The sequence below is a fragment of the Pseudopodoces humilis genome, chromosome 2 (assembly GCF_049639895.1).
Source record: "Pseudopodoces humilis isolate 2021_Gansu_Grassland_sample_001 chromosome 2, ASM4963989v1, whole genome shotgun sequence".
Classification (NCBI taxonomy): Eukaryota; Metazoa; Chordata; class Aves; order Passeriformes; family Paridae; genus Pseudopodoces; species Pseudopodoces humilis.
Window position 1 is genome coordinate 100,505,780 of NC_142201.1, and position 12,970 is coordinate 100,518,749.

The 12,970-nt window shown below is 35.2% G+C and overlaps 1 protein-coding gene across 1 annotated transcript in view; it reads left to right on the top strand.

Annotated features, from left to right (window-relative positions):
• NCAM2 (neural cell adhesion molecule 2) overlaps positions 1-8,198 on the top strand; it is a 291,248-nt gene extending 283,050 nt beyond the window's left edge. Inside the window, exons 17-18 of the mRNA XM_005524057.3 lie at positions 2,649-2,768; positions 7,548-8,198. Of these exons, the coding sequence (XP_005524114.2) occupies positions 2,649-2,768; positions 7,548-7,659 (232 nt within the window). The 3' untranslated portion in view covers positions 7,660-8,198. The remainder of the gene's footprint in view (positions 1-2,648; positions 2,769-7,547) is intronic.
• Positions 8,199-12,970: the final 4,772 nt, after the last annotated feature.

Sequence of the window (12,970 nt, forward strand, 5' to 3'; positions counted from 1 at the left end):
TGTTATTTAATCATATTTCTTTCCTTGTCATAGTGTCAGTCAGACAGACTTTAAAATATTGGGACAGGTCTTATTTTTGCCTGTTCTCTGCATTAATAAACTGTCAGACTAAACTTCTAGGACAGACTTGAAGAGCCAACATTTAAATTTATATCATGGCAAACTGATATTCCCTAAAATTCGCTGACATTTAAATATGCTAGTTTGCATACTGAATTTTTGGATGGTTTATGATGTGGTGCTTGGTTACATTTTGATTGTAGGATATATATATATATATGTGTGTGTGTCTGTGTGTGTGTGTATGTATATATAGTAAATAATTGTGTCCTATGAATGATGATGATACAATCCATGCAATATACACACAGACACCCATGACATACTGGATTTCCTACAAATCACTTTCCTTTTTTTAGAATTTGAAATGTTACAGTTTGTACCTTCTGTAAATATACATGACTGCTGGTCACAAATAACAACTTTTTTGTCCTTTTGTCATGCAATATTGTTTGTAAGACTATGGATGTATCAACAAACCAAGAAGAACTCAGAACCCATTCACCAGTCCAACTTAGATCCCTAATCTTTTCCCAGGTATGAGGTAGCCATGAAAGTTAAGTGCATAATCTACCACAATGAGCTTTGTATCCATTTGTATATCTTAAATGTCACTTGCAGAGATAAATAAGCACACAGTTTTGGATTTTTTTTTTAAAGAGAGAAGAAATCTCTTAGATTTCCACATATTCATTCTTCTCCACACTTTCTCTATCTGGGCAACATTCTTATTAACGTACAAAGATTTTTTTTGAGGATACCTGTCAGAGGATGGCAGAATTTTCCTGATACTTCCTTTTGGAAAACCCTGTTTTATCCATTATCTTGAAGAAACAATATGAAAATGTGAGATATGAATTAGAGAACAATTTAGCCAGGTCTTTGGTGTGGCCTGTAGCAGTTTAACTCCCTACAGTTAGCTCCCTGCAACATCCCAGTCCAGAAAATAATCTGTTAAATATAAAAGTGACTGTTCATCTCTAACTCAGTTACCCTCTGTTTGTAGACTGCAGCTGATGCTGGTCCAGGATATAGGAAGAAAATATTTGCATCAAAAGAGGTTTTCTTTTTGTAAATAAACATATACATATACATATACATATACATATACATATACATATGCATATACACATACATACATATATACATATATACGTACATATATATACGTATCTTGGAGATCATCTGATCTGCCTTTTGAGAGCAAAATTATATACAAGTTAATGAATACTTTTAGTAAGTTTTGTTAATTAGTATGTATTAATACTTTGTAGCAGTGAACAGGTATTTTCAGATCATGTCCATATTCCTGAGAGCAGCCCTGCAGGGAAGGACTTGAGGATTCTGGTTCATGAAAAGCTGGACATGAGCCAATAATGTGTGCTCACATCCCAGAAAGCAAAGGCGTCCCAGCATGACCAGAAGTTCAGGAGAGGTGATTCTGACCCTCTTCTCTGGTGAGATCTCACCTGGATCGCTGCATCCAGCTCAGCAGTCCAGATCAAGTCCAGAGGAGGACACAAAGATGATCAGAGGGATGGAGCGCCACTCTGTGAGGTCAAGCACAGATAAATTGTGCTGCTTAGCCAAGAGAAGCAAGGGCTCTAGCAAGACTTTTCTGCATCCTTTTGAAAGGGAGTTTATGAAAAAGATGGGGACAGACTTTTTACAAAGACAAGGAATGACGGTTTTGAAGTGAAAGAGGGTAGATTTAGATTGGACATGAGGAAAAATCTATTTTACAATGAGGATGGTCAAACATTGGAACAGGTTGCCCAGAGAGGTAGTAGATGTCCCATCTCTGGGAACATTCAAGGTCAGATTGAATGAAGCTCTGAGGAACCTGATTTGGTTGAAGATGTCCCTGCTAGTTGCAGGGGCATTGGACTAGATGACCTATAATTGTCTCTTCCAACCCAAACTATTCTATGATTCTTCGGTTACCAACAAAATCATCATGACAATACTCACTGCTCCATCTCCCTTATAATTCATTGTCTAATTAGCACAATATTTATACATTTACTTGTGGGAGATTAGCAGTTGTTCCTAAAATGGTGGAAATATTATGTAGAAACAGTTTTTTCTACCAGAAAAAGCAGAAGGGCTTAGATTTTTACCACACAAGGGCTCTTTGCATCAGTGGCAGCTGGGGCTGTCACACTCCCAGGAGATTAAAGCACACTTTTGTGGTGTATATACTCACATAATGGCTCTTTAACACTGCCAGAAAAGTTCAAGTATAACGAGGCATCAAGTCCTATCATTATTATACTACGTTAGGGAAGTTTACATCTATTCCCATGAAGAAGCTGTTGCCTTATTATTAGTCATAAATAAAATGCTCTTTTGAGATGCTAATGCATCATGTTTACAGAGTTAGGGAAGTAACCATGGATACAGGATGCTTTGAAGACTTCAAGGAATAGGGAACACTGTTAAATGTGTCTTGGTGGTGTTAGTCACTGATAATTAGTTCTGCCTTTTTCTTGCCAAATTTTCAGAGAAGGGATCTTAGTAATTTGTTATGTGCAATGTATGTAGTTAATGTGATGATAAGAGACTAAAACACTTTTAATAATTTTTAGGAAAGATGGATCAAAAGAGCCGATAGTGGAAATGAGAACAGAGGATGAAAGAATTAACAACCATGAAGATGGGAGTCCAGTAAATGAGCCAAATGAGACAACTCCCCTCACAGAACCAGAGTAAGTAGCCTGATATTCCCTGGCATTCCACACAAGCTGATCTTGGCTGTGTGGACAGACTAGAATTCCGACACTTTGAGGGGAGGTGCACAGCATCACCATAGTGGTCTTCTGTGGCAATGCAGTGTGTGAGAGTAGGGTTGTTTGATTGGTTTGGTTTGTACAATAATCGGTCTAAATCATGGTACTTCACTGACACTGGCTGAGCACAGCAGTACAGGGAATTTTTTATTTGATTGCACCTGATCTTCATCACCTACCCAGCAATTATTAACTATCCTGTGGGAACAATCTCCTAACTCTCACGAATTACCTTAAATTACCTTACCTCACGCACTCTTCACACGCATCCTGAAGATGGGGCACAAGGATACTGTGCTCCAGAAACCCAGCTCTTCACTGGACCCAGCTCCTCACCAGGACCACTGGAGTGGCCCCTTCCTGCTTTAATACATTTAACTGAGAACTGAATTCAGTATTTAAGTCCACACAGTGTAATTGGATTAATCATGCTGAAGGATAGACTCTACTGCATTTCCTCATCCCCCCTTCCAGTCCCTGCAACCTTCTCTCAGTACAGAAACCACAGCAGTTTGCAGCCATGCTCACTGGCTGCCTTCTGGATAATGGGACCAGCCTTGTGTCCAGGGATGAAATTACTGAAGAGATATTTAAGTTTTCTTTTCTTTGAGCCCAACACTTTTCATGTGTTGGGGAAATCTCCTACCTCATGACATCTTCAAGGCGTCAAGGCTATGAAGATGATTATGCAATAAATATAGAAATTTGCCTGTTGATAATTTCATAAAACTGTTCTTTAAAAGGAGAGGGTGTTCTTACAAAACAGTCTTTTTCTTTTCTGAAAATACAAAGAAATTCCATTTTTTGCTGTTTTGTAAAACTGTAAGAGCCAGAACCTTTAATTAAAAAAAGGGTTCGCTACCAGGTGACATTGATATTTATAGTAAATAGTGAGTGAAGTAGCTGCACATTAAGCTGTATAGTTCTTTGAAGAATCTGTGCACAAAGAGTTTGAGCTTGTGTTAATGAAATAATTATGCAATCTGTTGAGTGACTACTGATATGTTTGCTTTTCATATTAGAATTTATAATCAGGGGCACAGTGGAAAGCCCACAATTATCTAAAGAGTCAGGGGAATGTAGTTGTAAACATTGTACAAGTCCAGCAAGCCTTGGATATGTTAGTGGGTAAAGCACCTAGTTTGTTCATGATTCCAGACTATTTTTTGCACTAGATCTTGCAAATCAGATGCATCTTGTAGGAAACATGATACCAGGAAATATCCAGTTCACTTCTTTTTGCTTGTCACAATCATTAGATCAGCTGACAGGAGTGAAATATGAGGAAGGTAAAATCAAAAATATTTTATTGTCTTAGGGAAGGGGGAAAGAACCAGTCCCCACTGTCATTAGAGAAAAGAAAAACGAACCAAAAAAACACCAATAGAAAACCCCCCAAAAAATAAAGCACAGGGACAACTGAGGATTTGATGGGCATTATGTCCTTGGAAAAATAGGACTGCAAGAAGATATTAATAATGATGGCAGTTTCCTTCTTGGTAATTTCTTTCCTAACAACCAATGGCAAAAGACAAGGGACAGCTGTACAGAAGTCAGCTAAAGCTTTGGGACAGTGTCACTTGGGGAACTAAAGATGAAAAGAGATGGTGCAATGGGGATACCTGAAGGGCCACTGGTACCAGGGGAGTATGGAAAGACCTTTGACTCAGACACAGGTCATACCCAATGAAACAGGGAAACAATATAAAGTAGGAGTGAGAGGTACAAAGATCCAACAGAGTAGGAGTCAATGTCTCAGTAGGAATATCACAAAATACATTGTCAACAACAGCCAGAAATACACATGCTGGGCAGGGTGAGGATGACCAGCAGGGATCTCCGAGGGGAGAGCTTAGCTTGCAGGAAAGAAAAGTTTCAAGGACATTTCAGGCGGGCAATAAAACAAGGTGGGATTCATTCTGACTGATTCTGGTGGTCTTAAAGGTATGCAAGATAAGCCTTGAGGCTAAATTAGATTAAATATTTTTAATAATTAATTGAATTATTTTGAATAACAGCAAATTACACTCAGAATTTCAATTGCAATTTAAGAAGCTGTGAGAACTAATTAGCAAAGAGATTACTTCCCCTTACAACAATATTCTTTATTATATTGCTCAGTATATTATTTGGCAAACTATTTTTTACCTTATCTCAGATGATCCTTGTCAAAGCTCTGTTGGAATCCATGTGTGACAGATTAGCTCAAAGCACTTTACTGGCAAGTCAACAAGTTTTAATCATGCTGGCAGGAAATCAATTTAAGCTGTGCATTTTATATCACACTTTTGTAATATGATTAAAATACCACATGCAATGTGGTATAATAATTATATTCTTAGTCTGACATTAATGTGTTTCTAGTACTGGTTGAGTTTTTATTAGTAGTAGTGCAGCTGGGTGAATTCCAGTATCAAAATGGTTAGGAGTAATTTTTCTATAAAACAAGAAAGTAAATATTTTAGTTATAGTTTTGTATGGGCATCAGCAGACTGTTTATGTTAGAACACGTGCAGTGCTAGAGAAAGTCAATTTTATTAATGAATGATATCAGCCAACATCTGATTAAAGTGAAAGAACTTTTTGCTGGGTTTTTGTTGGCTTTTTTAAAATAATATTTCATTATAAAATGAATAAAAATTTGAAAGGATTAGTCTGCCCAGCTGAAAAATATCAAATTCTTTCTAATAGATGTAGCTAAAGTAAAATTTGGTGTAGAAAAATTGGTATAATTAGAACACCTAAACTTTAATTAGTTAATTGAAAGAGGAAAATTATTGAATCTATTAACAGAGATTAAATATGTATTTAAAGCAAATAAAAACAAAAATTCCAAACCAACAAAAATGTTGTCATGGGGAAAAAGAACAATGTCTAATGATAACTGCACTCATAACTCACACCCTATTAAAAAAAAACCCAAATCACAAATTTTAAAATGCAATAAGGTTCAAGGATGGTGCATGGACTTTGTGATGAGGAAGGTTTTGATGTATAAAAGCTTTACCTGTGTATAGCTTTTGTTGAGTTGTTGTTCTCTGCCTGCATGTAAAGCAAGGCTAATTTTATCTCAGTTTGCATGAACATGAATTTCAATGATGTCCAGTATCCTTCAATAGGATTCTAGCAAATCTTCCTATTTCAAATATTTTGTAACAAGGTCTTAATCCACTTAAACCAGTTTCTTTAAATTTCCACATGGTGTACTCTGTCAATTCTCCAGTTTTGACTTTCACTAAACATTTCCTTCTTTCCAACACCATCTTTTGAGAAATCACTCTGCTTTTCTTTAAACTATATAAAATTAGGTTTGGGGGCGTTTTTAGTACTTGTTTAAGTATTTTGCCTAATCAGATCTCTGACACACATGCCTGCTTACCAAAAATGCATGTCATGCTCCACCTCTGCCCCAGTGTTTTACCTTGTGTTAAAAATAGATTTGTGTTGATTCTGTTGTTTCCATTCTTTCAGGCATCTTGCTGTGGGGTGAAATCTGTTTCCTTTGGGTGTGCCATGAGAAACAGACAATTAGTAGATGCCTCCCTCTGTGCTCAGAGACAGACATCTGATGATACATCCCATATATTTTACTGTAGTAGAACAAGTTAATCTTTGATTTTTCTCAGATACATGTTGTGCTCATTGTTTAACCTTTGGATAAGCAGCATTTTTCTTAGTTCATTTCAGACAACTTAAATTTCATAAGACTGGGAATTCAGGTATTGTTTTGTTTTATTTGCTGTTATTAAACACTGTCTTGTAATGAGACATTCCTAAGAGATTCCTCAGATAGGTTTTGAACACTGTATTGCTCTTTGGGACATCAAGGCAATCAAAGCGGAAATTTACTGAAACATTTAACAGTTCTTATGAATAAAAAAGGCATCATCATACTATTCCCTTGTTAAAAAACAGAAAGCAAACTCAAACTGGAATCACAATTAAGAGCTATTATGCCCAGGAGACATTATTAGAGGAACATCTCAGTAAACTATACATCTTTTTGACAGCTATATTTTTCGACAGCTAATTACCAGCAGTAGGGAATCAATGATTTTCAAGACCTTTTTCAGTGAGATCACATTCAAGAGGGTGAGGACTCCTTTGCCAGATCTTCAGAGTTTTCACTAATTCTTAAAAGTGTTGTAAGTTATTAATGAGGCTACATTGTGTGATCCATGAAAAATAAATTGTAGAACATTCTAAATAATAACTTCCATTATCTCCTTGCACTATCAGAAAGTCTTTACCTATGACTTGGCATAATCTCCAATAATAGCTGTGTTCTTTTGTGTACAATTGAATTTACATTTAGAAAAGACATAAAAGAAGAATTTAATCTAGATTTAAAAGTCAAGCAAAAAGCTTGACTCCAAGTGTTTCACAGTATCCTAGGCAACACATATTTCTGTACTCTCTTGGGTCAAGTAATTTGACATTTTACTTTTTCATTTGTCTCATTGAAGAACTGCATTTTGGGCAGCACCAATGTTCTTATCATGGGATTTTTGTGGCTCTGCAGAAGTGGAAAGTTAATATGATTTGCTTTAAAAGCAAAGAACCTCCGTGCTCATAATTATTTTCAAAAGATTATTGTTCTTCACTGTGACCTGTATAAATCATACATATGTTATTGACTTAAATTACAGATTGTTTTATTTTTGTGTTACCATGATTCCTCTTTTTTTTTCCTGATAGGAAGCTGCCACTAAAGGAGGAAAATGGCAAAGAAGCTTTAAATCCAGAAACCATAGAAATCAAAGTTGCTAATGACATCATCCAGTCAAAAGAAGATGATAGCAAAGCATAATAAGATAAACTACAGCTGTCTGGATAATGCATTTGGATTGAAGTAATCCCGTGACCAAAACTTTACAGCTGACCTTAATTTCTTGGGAAACTTAAGCTTGGAATAGTTAGTACATGTGTACATATGATGAAACAGTTCCTGTCTACAGGTTTTTTCTATTTTTTTTTGTTGTTGTTGTTAATGGTTTTAGTATGTAGTTTTGCTGACACTAAGTCCCATGCTATAAATCTGAAAAATCTGAACTACAGAACTATAAGAATAAGAACTATAATTTATTATATGACAGTGTGTCTGTTTAGAAGAAAAATTCTAAAGCACCCTTAACCGCAAACAACACAAGGCCTCTCCTGATCTTACAGTGCAAGCTACATACATAAAATGCCATATGATAATGTATTTATTTCCATTTATAATAAAATGAAATTTTAGGTTGCCTTTAAAAAAAAAACAAAAAAAACAACTAAACCAGTCTCAAAGTAATGTTTAAAACCTTAGTTCTGGCTGACACTCAATAGTCATTCTAGCTGTGATTATCACTTGAAGCAAAAAAAAAAAAAAAAGAGACATAGTTCAACACAGAGCCAGGTCCCACTGCAGTTTCTCCTGGGTTCTTCGATAAAAAAAATAAACCTGGTAATCACAAGTTACAAGCTCAAATAAAATTGGCTAAATATTTCACAACAGTCTGTTTCCCTCATCCTAACTACATGAGTGTAACTCTGAAAGGCTCCAGGATTTTCAGTGCTTCAGGTTTTCTGTATGAAAGTTTTGGAGGTTACATGTGAACTGAAATGTAGCCAAGGTGCAAAAAGAAATCTGGTTTTTAATCATAATCTTCACTTCAAATGAAAATTTACAATATTTGTCCTTACATATTTATGCATACAGGGTACTAATTTTTGTCTTAGTTTAAACCATTTAGCAAAGGGATAAAATTGTTTTAGTGAAGTAAATACATTTTCTCCCCCAGTATATAAAATATTAAACTTGGCCTTTTTGAAGCAGGAATTTTTCCTTGTGATTTCATACCCTTTGTCTTAAGAAATACGTAAGAACAGATGGAAAGAGGACTTTGTCTAAGCAGTTAGGAACAATTTGAAATTATTAATTATTGCAATCTTACAGTCAAACAAATACTTTTTTTTTTCATGTCAACCTTTCTCTAAGATACTCCTTTTTATTATTCTAATCAACATTCTCCACCAGGAAATTTGACAGATTTATTTGATTTGAAATTCATTCATATGAAAGAATCATTGATTTAATGGTACCACTAACTGGAGCAAGATTGTTTCCATTCCAGCATACCCACACCTACCAAACTCTTCAAAGCCTTACTTTGAAAGAAGTAGATAACTAGTCCAGAAAACTAGACTGGAAAATTCTACTTGTTGGAAGTAAATGGTAGAATAAGTTTTGAATTCTCCACATCTAAGCCATGCCTGAGCTTAGATGTTGAGGTTTTACTCAACAAATTGTGTTTTCTCCATGCTATATCTGAATTTCGATCATATTTGAAGTCTTTGTACTAGATGACTTTTGTGCAGTAAAACTGAAAGTGAAATGTAAAAGGATATCCTTAAATTTGGGGAAAATATCATGATAACCTTCTTGTGAAACTAAGTTTAAGTGCATTTGAATGAGTTGAGGACAATATATTTAATTCTTAGCTTTTTCTTATTTTTCAAAACCAAGTTGTTATATGTTTTTTTTTACAACTTTTTCTCACATTGGGAAATACCTAAAATGAACCAAGAAGTTGAGAACAGAGGCATACCGGAGGTTTGGATAGGAGGCCAAGTTCCCACAAAATCAATACCAAAGTGAAAAAATGGAAAAGAGGGGATGGTGATATGGGATGACACTCATGGAAGATAATAATTAAAAACTGCTGAAAAGAAATTTCTCTAAATGCTGAGGCACTAATTCTGGGTGAAGGGAAGATGAAGACATTCTTTTATGAAATCTCAGTGTTGCTCCCATTTACTGAGCAGGCAGTACTACCAATTAGCTGCTTGTCTATCAGATATCTGATAATTTCTAATCAGATTTCCTGATTCATTCTAAGTACACAGCAAGCAAGCCTGCTCCTAACCTATAATTAGGAGAGCAGTTGTCTCATTTATCTATATGGATTTATATTCTTTCCAGAAAGTATGTATTTGCAGCTGGGCTTTTTTCTTCTGTCACTATGCAAAAAAGGGACCTGGACAATTCCAGCAGTTAAGAATGTGATTGGTGTGACTTGAACATCCTCTTACACAATATTTTTACTGGGATGAGGATGAACATGGTAGATAGTTTTCTCTTCTATCTGCTGTGACAAATTTGGACAAATTCCCTAGGAAAATGGTGTTTTTTCTGAAGTCAGCCTGATCATTTCCACAAGAAGGTGCCTATACAGTGCAGCAGAAATAACAGTGTGTAGGCTCTACTGCAGATGCATTTCAAATTTTAGTACTTCTTAGTTTAACTTCCACAAAAAAAAAAAAAAAATTAAAAAAATAATCATGGCCTAACGGTTCTATATTGGTGGGTTTTTTTCTTTTTTTTTTTTTCTCCATGATGTGGCCTCTCATTACAGTGTGAAGGGTTTAGAAGATTTAAAATGTCTTGTCAGCACATTTATTACTAATAACCTGTGCTACTATTTACAAGCAAAATATACTGCAGTATTATTTCAATATTGGAAGCAAAAACATGTCCCATATACTGGATTACAAATCAAAAGCTATTTCCAGGAGTATTTAATTTCTTCTTGCTGTTATGTCTCTTGGCAGCTGGGCTGTGTGAGGGCTGATAATGAAACAGCTCCAAATTTCTGATGGACTGTCCAAGCACACCTTTTTGGTCCGTGGATTTATAGATTATCTCTTATGCTTTGACTCGGTTGCAGGAGAAAACCAAACACTCACTATGAAAGAACACCACTGATATTTCAAAATATTTCCAGATGAGGGACAGCGCATTATAATTTGTAAGATATATGTAGAACTGGAATAACAACATTTGTTTATTTTCTTTTCCTATTCTAGATTTAAAAAAGAAACAAAAAACAACAAAACAAACAAAAACAGCTATCTGTATAAATGTCACTTTTACTGTCTAAAAGTAATTTTAAGTGTTAGTATGAAATGTCAGAAGAGTTGACAAAATATAACTATTTGTAAAAGTAATCTGAATTGTTACACTAACATACTCCAGGGACCAGGGAGTGAGTAATTGAAATTAATACTGAATAAAATGTGGCAGTGACAATGTCTTTTCAACGACAAAAAAAAAAAACAAAACAAAAACAAAAACAAAAAAGGAGTACAAATAAATAAAATTACTTAAAGCTCCTTGTTATTTTTTTGATTTTTTAGTAGACCTATGTTTGGATTTACCACAATAATAACAAAGTTTTAATTAGTATCTTACAATTTAGCAATCAAATGTACCCTGGAGATGTCTTTTCCTGATTTTGTTTGCTTCTTTGCCTTTTTTGACTTCTAAGATTTTTTGTGGTTGCAGAAATATTTACTATTCTGGTGATGCTAATGCCTAATGTGACAAAGATTAATTTATTCAGGCCTCAGTCTAGCAAGAAATTTTGTGTCGTTGAACCCACCCCTTACTGACATTAGTGGGGTGGATGTGAGTGGGAAGATGGATGTACATGCATAAGACAACTTGCAGGATTGGGCCTACTTTCTATCTCTTCATAGATATCTACAAGATAGTTACACCGTGGCCATCATCTACAAAGGCTGTTTGACATCTGTCCCTGGTGCAGTAAATTCCAACTGCTGTCTTCAGCCTCTCCATCCATGTTCATCCAAAAAAAGTAGCTTTCTTTTTATGATGGTAATTAGTTTGATTATTTATTTAAGTCAGTCATCAAACTGTAGTATAATACATCATGCTATTTTTTCTGTTTCCTAGACCAGATCATGGAAATGTATTTGTGCCTTTTGATAGCATGCCACTCTGCTTTATTAAAGAAAAATCTTCAATAATTTGTCTACAAAGCCTGTTTAAAATAATTGAAAGCTTTACTGTCACATACTTTTCTGCTCAAATATTCTCAATTATTCATCTAAATTAAACTGAAGGTAGTATTTTAATTTTCAAGTCGTATAAATATTTGAAACACAAAATTTGCAAAAATCTATTGAGATCATGATTCCAATGAGGGTCATGGTGGGTGTCTTACTGATGAAAAGTTTCAAATAGATGGAGAGCATGGTGGATGTGTAGGGGTGTTTTGACCAATTTCTCAAGTTGAAGAGTCAGATAGAAAGTCTCCTTAGTTCTATTTAAGTGCTTAGATGTAAAACATTCCTCAAATCTGAAAGATGATATGGAGCATCTTCCCACCACTTTACCTCTGGAGTAAAACTGGAGAGAATGTTCATTTCGCAGTCATTTGCAGCCTCACCATCACTGTGTAAGCTGTTCTAGGAAGTTACATCTTTGCAGAATAGTTGTGTCTGTTGGATGATATTTACTCCTGATTATAGGACCTCCAAAAAGACCATTTACTGAGAATGGCTCATGACCTCTTTGGTCTATGGAGGGGTGCTAAGAGCACTGCACAAAGAGTCACAGCTTTAAGACACAAGCTGATTCCAGCAGGACCTGGATTTCATTCATCCATCTCAGCAAGACTCTGCATGTCTTCAGCTGATCAAGTTGCTTGTGTGAATCAGATCTCCAGGTGTACGTGGAACTCAAATGTCCTGCCAGGCTCCTACTGACATTTTGCTCAGAGGAGGTTTTTCTATCAGGAGTTTTCAGTGATCAGGAAATGGTGATAGACTATCCAATAACGGTTTTATCCCATACATTACTATATGCCTAGAAATAAAACATCTCTTTAAATAACTCATTGTGATTGCGATACTTCTTTAGGTGAAGGTGAACACATTCTAAGTAAATAATGCTCCTTCTTAAACCTCTTTGTTTAGCTTCAGATAATCATTCTGATAAATGAAAAGTTACCATGGTTAAATAAATATTTTTAAAAAATTCTTCACCCCTTTTTCAGACATTTTCATATGACTTCTTGAGGTCCATCGATAGCAGTTCTGTAACTTTTAAGTGATCTTCATTATTCCCACTGCACATTTATATGTGTTCTTATATCAAATTACATGGACCTGAGCCAAAATAAGCCTTATAAATTTGGCTTTGGATCAGGTTCTGAGAATTCTCAGTTTACCGGTCTGTTTTTTCTCTTAAGAGGCATTGAGTGCCTCATAATGTTTGACTTTCAAACTTGAATATTGGCCATTTTTAGCCCAGAGAAATTAAATAAATATTTATTGCC